This window comes from Xyrauchen texanus, chromosome 15 (genome assembly GCF_025860055.1).
Source record: "Xyrauchen texanus isolate HMW12.3.18 chromosome 15, RBS_HiC_50CHRs, whole genome shotgun sequence".
Taxonomy (NCBI): domain Eukaryota; kingdom Metazoa; phylum Chordata; class Actinopteri; order Cypriniformes; family Catostomidae; genus Xyrauchen; species Xyrauchen texanus.
The window spans coordinates 41,481,488-41,493,940 of record NC_068290.1 but is presented as its reverse complement, the minus strand read 5'-3'; the positions used below and the strand labels follow the sequence as shown (position 1 = coordinate 41,493,940).

At 40.3% G+C, this 12,453-nt stretch overlaps 1 protein-coding gene across 2 annotated transcripts; it reads right to left on the bottom strand.

Annotated features, from left to right (window-relative positions):
* Positions 1–1,369: 1,369 nt before the first annotated feature.
* Positions 1,370–10,507, bottom strand: LOC127655544 (uncharacterized). 2 transcript variants are annotated; one of them, XM_052143434.1, is made up of 5 exons: positions 10,368–10,507; positions 10,050–10,114; positions 9,229–9,395; positions 3,142–3,311; positions 1,370–2,364 (listed from the first exon to the last, which is right to left on the bottom strand). In XM_052143434.1, exons 1-5 carry the CDS (start codon positions 10,392–10,394, stop codon positions 1,834–1,836), a joined length of 960 nt encoding a protein of 319 aa, XP_051999394.1. In that variant the 5' UTR covers positions 10,395–10,507; the 3' UTR covers positions 1,370–1,833. The 2 variants fall into 2 exon arrangements, with proteins under 2 accessions (XP_051999394.1, XP_051999393.1); XM_052143433.1 differs by having other exon boundaries at positions 10,050–10,153; positions 10,368–10,506.
* Between the last annotated feature and the right edge of the window lie 1,946 nt (positions 10,508–12,453).

The following is a 12,453-nucleotide window of genomic DNA, read 5'->3' as shown; positions in this document are numbered from 1 at the left end:
TTTCACCAGGTTTGCACACACTGCAGGAGGGATTTTGGCCCACTCCTCCACACAGATCTTCTCTAGATCAGTCAGGTTTCTGGGCTGTCGCTGAGAAACACGGAGTTTGAGCTCCCTCCAAAGATTCTCTATTGTGTTTAGGTCTGGAGACTGGCTAGGCCACGCCAGAACCTTGATATGCTTCTTACAGAGCCACTCCTTGGTTATCCTGGCTGTGTGCTTCGGTCATTGTCATGTTGGAAGACCCAGCCTCGACCCATCTTCAATGCTCTAACTGAGGGAAGGAGGTTGTTCCCCAAAATCTCGCAATACATGGCCCCGGTCATCCTCTCCTTAATACAGTGCAGTCGCCCTGTCCCATGTGCAGAAAAACACCCCCAAAGCATGATGCTACCACCCCCATGCTTCACAGTAGGGATGGTGTTCTTGGGATGGTACTCATCATTCTTCTTCCTCCAAACACGGTTAGTGGAATTATGACCAAAAAGTTCTATTTTGGTCTCATCTGACCACATGACTTTCTCCCATGACTCCTCTGGATCATCCAAATGGTCACTGGCAAACTTAAGACGGGCCTTGACATGTGCTGGTTTAAGCAGGGGAACCTTCCGTGCCATGCATGATTTCAAACCATGACGTCTTAGTGTATTACCAACAGTAATCTTGGAAACGGTGGTCCCAGCTCTTTTCAGGTCATTGACCAGCTGCTCCCGTGTAGTTCTGGGCTGATTTCTCACCTTTCTTAGGATCATTGAGACCCCACGAGGTGAGATCTTGCATGGAGCCCCAGTCCGAGGGAGATTGACAGTCATGTTTAGCTTCTTCCATTTTCTAATGATTGCTCCAACAGTGGACCTTTTTTCACCAAGCTGCTTGGCAATTTCCCGTAGCCCTTTCCAGCCTTGTGGAGGTGTACAATTTTGTCTCTAGTGTCTTTGGACAGCTCTTTGGTCTTGGCCATGTTAGTAATTGGATTCTTACTGATTGTATGGGGTGGACAGGTGTCTTTATGCAGCTAACGACCTCAAACAGGTGTATCTAATTTAGGATAATAAATGGAGTGGAGCTGGACATTTTAAAGGCAGACTAACAGGTCTTTGAGGGTCAGAATTCTAGCTGATAGACAGGTGTTCAAATACTTATTTGCAGCTGTATCATACAAATAAATAGTTAAAAAATCATACATTGTGATTTCTGGATTTTTTTTTTTAGATTATGTCTCTCACAGTGGACATGCACCTACGATGACAATTTCAGACCCCTCCATGATTTTCAAGTGGGAGAACTTGCAAAATAGCAGGGTGTTCAAATACTTATTTTCCTCACTGTATAAATAATGCAATAAAAGATCAATACATAAGAACTTTCACATTTATTGTCACACTGTGCAAAGAGTTGACCAACAGTGTTACTTGGTAGAAAGTAAACACTGCTTAAAAGTATAAAAATAAATAATATGCAAGTACAAATCTGTAAAGCATTTATATAATCTATAACCATGGAAAATGAATAACACAAAATATAACTACACAATTGTAATATACGTACCGGGAAGGCTCATGGCGAGGTCAAATGCGATTCCTGCACCCCACTAACGATGGCCCTGCCTACATATATATTTGTAAAAAGTTATATACAATGTAATATAGCACTAGAAGAAGTAATAAATATAAACTTTACAAAGCTGAATTAAGTAAAACCTACCATTGACACACCCAAGAATAGTGAATAGTAAAACAAAAAGGTAAACATCATGCAACACAATGTTGCAGCAAGACCATAAACAAATGTTAAAACAAAATATATCCACAAAACATATCTTAACCGTCTTGGTCACTGTTTCTCCCTCTCAAACTGGTCTTTGTCTTGATATTCGTAGACCAACATCTGTATTTTTCTTTTGGCCATTCTCCGCAACACTGGATTTTGTATTTCTCGCAGGTCGGATGCAATCTGCTGGCCAAAAATGGCCTCAGAATCATTTGCTTGGTTCAAGCCAGTCATTACAGTGGCTGACATCTTCCTAAGCAAATTGATCGCTTCCACTTCAGTATCGCTGTCAGAACCCTTTCTCTTTTTGCTCTGAGGTGGCTTGGGAGGCGACTGCTGTTGTACACTCACAGAGTCCACAGTGTTTTCCGACATGTCTGAAAAACTTGCGTCTTCATCAGCAAACTCCTGGTCCAAAACAACATCAACTTGCCCCGGCTTGATATCCGGCTGCTCTGGAGCAATCTGTACACTCTCAGAGTCCAGTGTGTTTGCAGACATGTCTGAAAAACTTCCCTCTTCATCAGTGAATGCCTGGCCTACAACAACAACATCAACTGGCTCCTGTTTGACACCTGGCTGTTCTGCAGCAAGCTGTAAAGACAGAAAAACTAAATAAGAAAACAAATTTTAAATTAACGAATTAACGCAAGCGATCAATTAAAAAATATTTAACAAGATTATTTTTTCTTAATCGTGATTAATACATTTACCATTAATAAAGCATAAACACCGGTTGGGTTAGGGCATAACCTTTGCAATGTATCTGTCATGAGCTATTACAATGATGCACACACACGCACGCACACAACCAGCTATTCTGTGCCAATGATCAAGTGATGGTTAAATATAACATCTTAATGCTAATTGTTGTACAAAACAAGCCAAGATGGGAGTTGATGAGAAATTAAGTACTTTGCAGCCTCTGTAAGGCACAATTTAATAACCACAGAAGCACATCTGCTACTGCTACTACTGCCGTAGTAAAGTTAAATGCCAGTCTACTGGCAGATTCATACTGAGAAGGATTCAAGTTTGAGAGATTAAATGTCTATTGCAAAGAATATGCAACCTATGGGGAAAATGTTCTTTCAATTAGTCAAACTCCCACTTATACTTTGGGAAACATTTAATGCTTCTTGAATTGGTGCCACTTAAGTCCATTTCTATCTTTATACTGTTGTTTTCTTTCCTAAGAAGGCAATACATGCATTTTGAAAGAACCTTTTAGCATTTTCAAAATATTTGATTAATAGAGATAAACTATGAAAAATTATGTGATAAATCGCAATTGAAAAATGTAATAGACTGACAGCATTAATTTTAACAATTTTTACATACAATTACTGGCGTCCTACTGTATGTACTTACATTCAAACTACTTTCATTGAGCCGTGGGACGTAATGTCTCCTCAAGAACTCCAATTTGTCCAGGAACCAGAGTTGTTTTGCTGTTAAAGGTTTGCCGCTATTGGCATGTGGCTTCAGAATCCTGGAGTATTGTGCCCTTATTGATCCAGCCCTATGTTTAACATCTTTAACTGAAATTTAAAAAAGGCAACAATTTTATAAATTCTAAATAAAAAGCAGAAGAAATTACCATGTATCCATAAGAGCAAGGCAAATCTTTTCAAATATATGGGTCATTAACAAAAATGGTTGTCCGAGGTGATACACATTTGAAATATTTTAAAAACCTTGTTTAACACAAGTGTCAAATTTGACGAAATGTTATCTTTGGGTTCATGTTGGTTTAACAAAACGTTTTAAAAAAAATTTACAGCATTTTCTACAAAAAAAGTAATTATTTAAAAAATATCATGTGGTTTAACAATCAAGTAAAAGGTATTTAAATACTTTCACCTTACATAAAAGAGAGTGTTAAGGACTTGGAGTAAATGGCTGTGAGGAGTAAATGTCTGGCTTTATTCCAGCAGGGGTGTCGACAAGACCAGTAAAATTTTGTGCCTACATTGTCACATTGATGCAGGTGGAAGCAATAGCATGAAGATCATTTCATAGCAGTGTGCAGTTCGGCTTATTACTCATTAACATGCACAAGGACAACAGGTTAATCCAAGTTGTTTCAATTTACGGTGTGTCCAGGCAGGTGTTTATAATCAATGCTTATTAGCATAATGGTGTAGGGATTGGTAGATGCACAGGAGCGTCAAGTAACAATTACTAATTAGAGAAACCAGGGCTTAGAAAACCACATAGACAAGAGATGTGGCAAAGGGCAAATAAGAAAAAGGAAAAAAAAAGGTCAAAAGGAAACCAAAAATCTAACTTGTGACGAGGGGGGCATGGCCGGGCCATGAGGATGCAAGCCCTGCCCTGAATTGTCCCAATCAACTGCGAGGGGGATAAAGATGAGCAAGAAGCACCAGTTCGAGAGAGAGACACACGCGGCAGCTGTGTGTGTGTGTCTGTGTGTTTATATTTAAGTTGATAATATATGTCATTAAAGTTATGTTGACTGTTCTGCCGGTTCCCGCCGCCGCCTCGCCCATTCCGAACCCATTACAAAACTTTAATACAGCCGCCCGCATGCCCAAAGAAATGGCATAAAGGGAATCAGCATAGACAGGGACAAGACAGGCTACAGGTCTAATGTACTACTTTGTCCTTTACTTAAATCCCTTACCAGGATGAACTTTAGTGACCTTACCCACAGGCCAGGTGGAACAGGGAATTTGAGGATAAAGGATCATGACAGTCAAGAGAAAGTTTAGGGGTTTCAGTGTGCCATTTTCTGTGGCTGAAAGGTTCTACTGGCAAAATAGTACTCTAAAAAAGGTGGAAATTAGTCAGGCCGCCCCATCATCTGAAAGTTGGGGTAATTTGGTCAGGGTTGGCAGTGTAAGCCACCCCATGAAGGCAGGTCAATGAAGGAAATGCCAATGATAGCAGAAGGGCTGGCTCCAGTGATGCTCTAGACAGCGGTGGAGATAGAAGACATTTCTCTGACAGGACCAGAGGCCGAAGCGGACGCCACACCTCTGGAAGGGCCTCAGATGAGGGCGAAGGCAGAGACAGGACCACAGGTAAGGGCAGAGGCCATGGCTCTGGCGGACCACAGTTGAGGGCCGAGTCAGAGGCCATAGTTCTGGTATGGCTGCAGGTAAGAACAGAGACTATTGTGGGAGCCACAGCAAGCACAGAGGCCATGATTCTGGTGGGATTGCAATTGAGGCAAAGGAACTAACAGCTGGATCACAGCCAAGAGTAATAGCTCCAGTGATAATGGAGGCAAGACAGCAGATGGACATGGAGGTCACTACTCAAACAAAACTAGCAGGTGGAGGCCATGGTTCCAGCAGGACAGCAGGTAGAGTAGGACACAGCTGCTCTTATAGAAACCCAGTTAAAAGTAGATAAAAGTTTAAAAGGACCACAGGCAAGGTAAAGGGCCAAAGCTCAAAAGGGCTGGAGGTTGAGGCTTTGCTTTCTTTTCTACACCAACAGGGGCTGATACAGGACACAAGTGCTGCAATTATTTCTCCACCAGCAGGGACTGAGGTAGGATTTAAGGGCTGCAGCTGAGGAGCCAACACTATAGTGGCCACGGGCTGCATGTCGGCCGGGACCGAGGAGGTGGTCACGGGCTGAGTGTCGGCCGGGATGAGGAGGAGGTTAAGGACCGAGCTACATTCTTCATGCTAGTGGGGACTGAGGCAAGGTGCAACAACTAGGCTGGCTGCTCAGTGTGAGCAGGGGCCGAAGCAGGATGTAAAGGCTGCACTGGCTTTGCTCTGCAAGCAGGGACTGAGGAAGGGCACAAGGCAAAATAAAGTTTTTTTTTGTGTCAGTTGGTTATTACTAGGGAGCAAGACAGACACCAAAGGCTGCACTAGCAGCTCAACTACACTGGAGGGCAAGGAAGGAACTAAAGGCTGTACTAGTGACTGGCTACCACTAAAGGGCATGGAAGGGACTGGTAGCTTTCTTCCCCTAAAAGGACAAGGAAATTAAGGATGCTCTGGCAGCTTGCTAACACTAGAGGACAAAGAATGGACTGGCAGCTGACTACCACTAGAGGACAAAGAATGAACTAGCAGGTGGCTACCACCAGAGGCTGATGAAATAACTGGCAGCTTGCTACCATTAGAGAACAAGGAAGGGACTGGTAGTTTGCTACCAATAGAGAACAAGGAAGGGACTGGCAGCTTGCTACCACTAGAGAACAAGGAAGGGACTGTCAACTTATTAAGCCATTTTGCCACAACTTGAGGTATGCTTGGAGTCATTGTCCATTTGGAAGACCCATTTGAGACAAGCTTTCATGGCTGATGTATTGAGATGTTGCTTCAATATATACATTTTCCTTCCTCATGATTCCATCTATTTTGTAAAGTGCACCAGTCCCTCCTGCAGCAAAGCACTCCCACAACATGATGCTGCCACCCCCATGCTTCACAGTTGGGATGTGTTCTTCAGCTTGCAAGCCTCACCCCTTTTACTCCAAACATAACGCTGGTGATTATGGCCAAACACTTACATTTTGTTTCATCAGACCAGAGGACATTTCTCCAAAAATTAAGATCTATGACCCCATGTGCACTTGCAAACTGTAATCTGGCTTTTTTATGGTGGTTTTGGAGCAATGGCTTCATCCATGCTGAGCAGCATTTCAGGTTATGTCGATATAGGATTAGTTTAACTGTGGATATAGATTCTTGTCTACCTGTTTCCACCAGCATCTTTACAAGGTCCTTTGCTGTTGTTCTGGGACTGATTTGCACTTTTCGCACCACATGAATTCATCTCTAGGAGACAGAATGCGTCTCATTCCTGAGTGGTATGATGGCAGCGTGGTCCCATGGTGTTTATACTTGCATGCTATTGTTTGTACAGATGAATGTGGTACCTTAAGGCATTTGGAAATTGTTCCCAAGGATTAATTTTTTTTCTGAGGTCTTGGCTGATTTCTTTTGATTTTCCCATGATGTCAAGCAAAGAGGCACGGAGTTTGAAGGTAGGCCTTAAAATACATCCACTGATACACCTCCAATTCAGAACACCAGCTATCAGAAGCTAATTAGCTAATTGTCTAAAGGATTGACATCATATTCTGGAATTTTACAAGTGGCTTAAAGGTAGAGTTAACTTGGTGTATGTAAATGTCTGACCCACTGGAATTGTGATAGTCAAATAATCTGTAAACAATTGCTGGAAAATTACTTGTGTCATGCACAAAGCAGACAAAACTAAGATTCAACCCAAGTGTATGCAAATGTCTGACTTCCACTGTAGCATTTGGTATTGAACATTGCTAGTAATGGAATTGCACAGCAGGCTGGTAAGGGATTACAGCTGGTATATGCAGAGGCTGAGGTGAATTGGACAGAAGGACAGGGGCTGAAGATGCAGAAGCATAGGAAGCTTGGAATGTGGCTTGTAACAAATTAGGACCAACAGATGAGGCAGGATCTGGGCAGAGGAGTTATGATTTACATTTACATTTTACATTTATTCATTTGGCAGACGCTTTTATCCAAAGCGACTTACAAAAGAGGAAGAACATCAGCGAATCATCTTAGGGAGACAGTGGTACAAAAAGTGCCATATTACAAAGTTTCACTATCATCAGAATAGTACACCAAACAGATTTAAGAGCAACAAGAAATGTAAATAATTATTATTATTTTTTTTTTTTTTTGTGACCGGTTAAGTGCTTTTGGAAAAGATGTGTTTTTAGCCATTTTTTGAAGATAGAGAGTGAGTTAGCTTCCCGGATTGAGTTGGGAAGGTCATTCCAACACCGTGGTATGATGAAACTGAAAGTCCGGGAAAGTGTTTTGGTGCCTCTTTGTTTTGGTACGACAAGGCGACGTTCCTTAGCCGACCGCAGGCTTCTGGTGGGAACGTAGCTCTGCATAAATTTTTTTAGGTATGCTGGAGCAGACCCAGTGACTGTTTTAAATGCAAGCATCAGGGCCTTGAATTGAATACGTGCATGAACCGGCAGCCAGTGGAGAGAGACAAAGAGTGGTGTAACGTGCTCTCTTAGGCTCATTAAAGACCAGACGTGCTGCTGCATTCTGGATCATTTGCAGGGGTCTAATAGCACATGCAGGAAGGCCTGCAATGAGAGCGTTACAGTAGTCCAGTCCAGTTATGACAAGGGACTGAACTATTTATGGGCGGTTTAGTCAGAAGCTGAAGGGAATCTAGGACCTGAGGTTGTGGAACAATCTGGTTTCAGTCCAATTAGGGACTGAAACAGAACCTATCAAACAGAAACTTGCTCTGACAGTCGGGGTGTGGAACGCTCATATGTGGATGACCTTGAAGAATATGAAGATCCACCCACAGCCATGCACTGTTGAATTAGTCTTACGCTTTCTGTAATCAACTGCTAAAGAAGCTCAGATCGACGGTCAGGTTCTGTAAATACGAAAAGTTGAGGTAGGCTGGCTGTTTTCCTTAAGATATAGTTCCTCCTCCACATCTTCCTCCTTTCATGGACAATTCAGTGAAGCACAATCCTCAGGAGTGAAGCCCCACCAGTCAAAGGGTGATGCGATGGGGCAGGGAGTTGTACCACAAAGCCATCATAGCAAACAGGGAGCAGAGCATGATTGTGTGGTTGATCAATGTGTGAAAGGGATGGCAAAGAATGACTGGACACATCCTGCTGATAAGATAAGTGACCAGTACAATTCTTTGCCTACTTTATTATCACATTGATGCATGTGGAAGCAATAGCATGAATAAGTATTTCATAGCAGAGAGGGGTGCGGTTTATTACTCAAGGAACAAGGACAACAGGTAACTCCAAGTTGCCTTACAGTTGACAGGGTTTCCAGGCAGGTTTATAAACCATAATCATTAGCATAATGGTGCACTGATTTGTAGATGCACAGGGGTGTGAGCAAGTCAATTAACAATTACTAATTAGAGAAACTAGGACTTAGAAAACCTCAATGACTTGGTGTGGCAAAGGGTAAATAAGAAAAAGTTAAACAAATTGTCAAAGGAAAACAAAACAAAAAATTTGCTTTTTCATAAAACTGTAAATTATTGATATTCAAGTAAATTACAAAATAATATTTGATTTAGGGGACAAACGTTTTTGTTTTTTCCCCCCAATTATTAATCATATTTTAAAACAAAAATATTTCACTGCATATCTTTTAAGAAATTATAATATATGACTGTTCTGTGCTACTCATGACAACTTTAATAATCAACTTTTACTGAGGCTCGAGCTCCGATTTGAACTCAGTATGAAAACATGTTCATCGTAGTGTATTAATAGAGGTGTGTTAATAGATCTGGACAATAAATTTGCATCATGTCAATGATCCACATATGAGAAAGGCTTTCTCAAAGACAGGCAGATGAGAAATGTAACAGTTGATAAACAATTACAGTAATAATAATCACTGGAAATGGGAAACAACAAACTAGCTCCTTATTCTATAATCGTTAATGTACTTAATATTTCCTTACCAGGTATATTTAGTTCGTCAGCAATCTCCATCCATTTCGTATCTCTTATGAGTTTGTCGTGAAATGACATGCTGGTTCTGTCATACAAACAGTCATGTTGGCCCCAAAGAGCAATGAGCTTTTCCTCCTTTTGTATCGTCCAGTGGTACTTTCGAGTGGACTCCATACTTCTTGTAGAAAAATGTGTAGCATGCAGAAGTACAGAAAGTCCAGCGATTATAAAAACAAAAGCTTCAGACCGAAAGTCAGAGGAAAAGTCATCTGGTGTGACACGGTCTTAAGTAGGCCTAAGCTAAAGGTGTGGAAAAGTGGGTGGGGTTACACAAAGGTGTGAATTACGGTGGTCAATAGCACACAGTGTTCAAGTATCCAACATGTCACCCCAACCTTTTTCAAATATCTTGACAAAAGTGTCATGCGTACACCAATACAAAAAGCTATAAATTAAAGTTTTGTATAGTTTAACCAAATTTTAGCACAAGATAAAAACGTCTAGTGTTACTTATCTTACTTAATGTAATGTCCCGCGTGTATATAACAAAAAGTAGATCATTTAATTGTCAAGATGAATGGGCTCAATGCATAAAAGTGGCGCTGCACTACAGCTAAACACACAACATGTATGGGATAGAAAAACCAATGTAACTGTATTGAGTTTTGAAGTATATGCAGAATAAGTGGAGTATGCAACACAATTTAATATCCGTCCTGTATATGAAAATTAAAACAAAACGGAAAAGGTTAAAAAAAAAAAAAAAAAAACGGTTAAATCGATTAAGATATCAGTCCTTTAAAAATCCAATGAAAAGAAAGGGGTGAACCTCTTGTCTGTATCCATGAACTCTTTATGCGATCCAGATGTATCGAAGGTTATCCACGAGTGAATCTGATGGAAGAAAAGACACTCAAACAAAAAAACTCCGACCTGGATAAATGCAGAAAATTAATTATCACTCATTCACAATCTGATCACTGAGCAGAACAGGTTCTTTCATAACAATGAGTCGCTTCTAACTGATGTATAATGTACATAATTCAATAATTATTCCTCAATTCACACTTATTGGTCTTAGTTTAGTAGCAATGGTTCTTTAGGTACATCACAATCTTTAATGAATTCAGAAAACAGAGACACGCACCGGCTTTGTATTAAACCAAATATCCATCGAAATGTCTTGTTCTCACAACTCCTCTGAAAGTTTTCCGTTTCCACTCTTTAAAAGTTTGACTTTAAATTAATTAATCTTCAGCCCACATAGTTCACTGTTTTCTCTTTGCAAGATGGCGAGAAATTTAACAGCTTCTTCTTCTTCTTGGTTAACAGCCGTTCACTCTTTACGAGCATTACCGCCCCCTACTGGACATCATCAGTTGGGGTTTAATTCACTCCACTTACTCTGATGAATATAATATTTTCCTAGTAACAAAAACGAAACAAAAAAAATAATAATTGTTTTTAAATGTCATACGTATTTGAGTGAACAAAAACTGTTGGGATTTTGAAGACTAAATTAATTTTCATTTTTAAAACAGAAATTGTGATATCTCGTGCCAAGAGGAAGTTGAACAGGGGCATCCAGAAAATAAATGGACAATAGTTTCTTTTTCACCAGTACAAAAAGAACAGCTGTAGTCTATCCAGTTGAAAACACTCTTGTGTTTCTTTCACATGATATATTTTGTGGGCAATTATAAAGGATACCTCTTTAGTTGTATTTGTTATACAGTAACGATTAAAAACTCCCCACATATTTCCCACACAAACAAGGGAAACATATTTACCCACACATATTTCGATGGAGGGGTAGAAATATTAACAAAGGGAGATCTAATCATCTGATTTCTTCACTTGTCATTAATCGCATGAATATTATCCAAAAACAAATGTTTAGAAATCTCACTACCTGTTACACCATGTGCTTTGACCTCTGAACAGAGTTCTTGACAGTACAGTATTCTTTAACTGAAATATGACACTTAAAATGTACAACATAGTTCATTAATACTTAAAAACTGACCATAAGAGTTAAATAATTGACAAACTAATAATATATCAGAGTCAAACTAGCTACTATCTAAAAAAACAGTGATCTATTTCGGTGTGTGATGAACTTATTGTTCCAGTTGTAAAAAGAGTATGGAGAAAAAGTATGTTTAAAAATCAAGCACCATGTCAGAAGGACTTGGAGAAAAAAAAAAAAAAAGAGCAAGGTGGAGTGACAGAGAGAAAGGAGAGAGAGAGAAAAAAAAACGCATGGTCCTCAACCGCTCCTCTGCCCTCTGGCGGACGGAAACTCACTCCTCCCACTGGCGGACGGTAGCGAGTCCTCCGGCACAAGGCAGATGGCCGCGGCTGCCCCTTAGGCGGATGGCAGCGGCGAGGACTCTACGACAGCACATCCCTCCTCTCTCCCGTGTTTAGGCACCAATGTATCAGGTAAAGAATGGGCAAGGAGGTGGCGGGAACCGGCTGAACAATCAACATAAACTTTTAATGCATAAATTAACTTAAATAATGAACTTAACTTAAACATAAAAACTCAATGTGGCCAAGTGTGTCTCTCTCTCTCCCAAACTGGTGTCTCCGGCTCCCCTTTGTCTCTCTCTCCCACTGTATTATTGACTCAGCACCGGCCATACCCTTCTCATCACAAGTGGTTACGGAAAAAATTACACATAGTTCTTTATCCAATTTATCTTTAAAGTGTTATTCGACATGGTGAAATCCAAAACATTCAATCCACCCTGATCATGGAGATTGCAAATAGTATTTTTCTTTAAATAATGGTGCTTATTTTTCCACAAAAAATCTAATTACAATTAGTCAAACTCTTTGGTAAAAGCCTTTGGTACAAATAGAGCCTGGGAAATATATGCAGACCTCGACAAACCTTCAGATTTAGACCCAAATGGACAGATTTCTTTGGATCCAAGAATGAATCTTTCTTTTGGTACCATCAAGATAAGAGACGTGAGATATTTCATCTTTACAAAGTTTTACACCAAGGTATGCAACAACCTCTTTAATGGATCCCTTCAATTTCATTAAAGATAACATTCTTAAGAGGAAACAGCTGATATTTGCTAATAATTAAGTTGAGACCAGATCCCTCTGAAAAATTATTTATGGTACAAATTGCTTTTCTAACCTTTTTAAGAAACAATTTGGTGTCATCTGCCAACTGACCATTTTTTATGAATTCCCAAAAATGTTAGTGCCCTGGA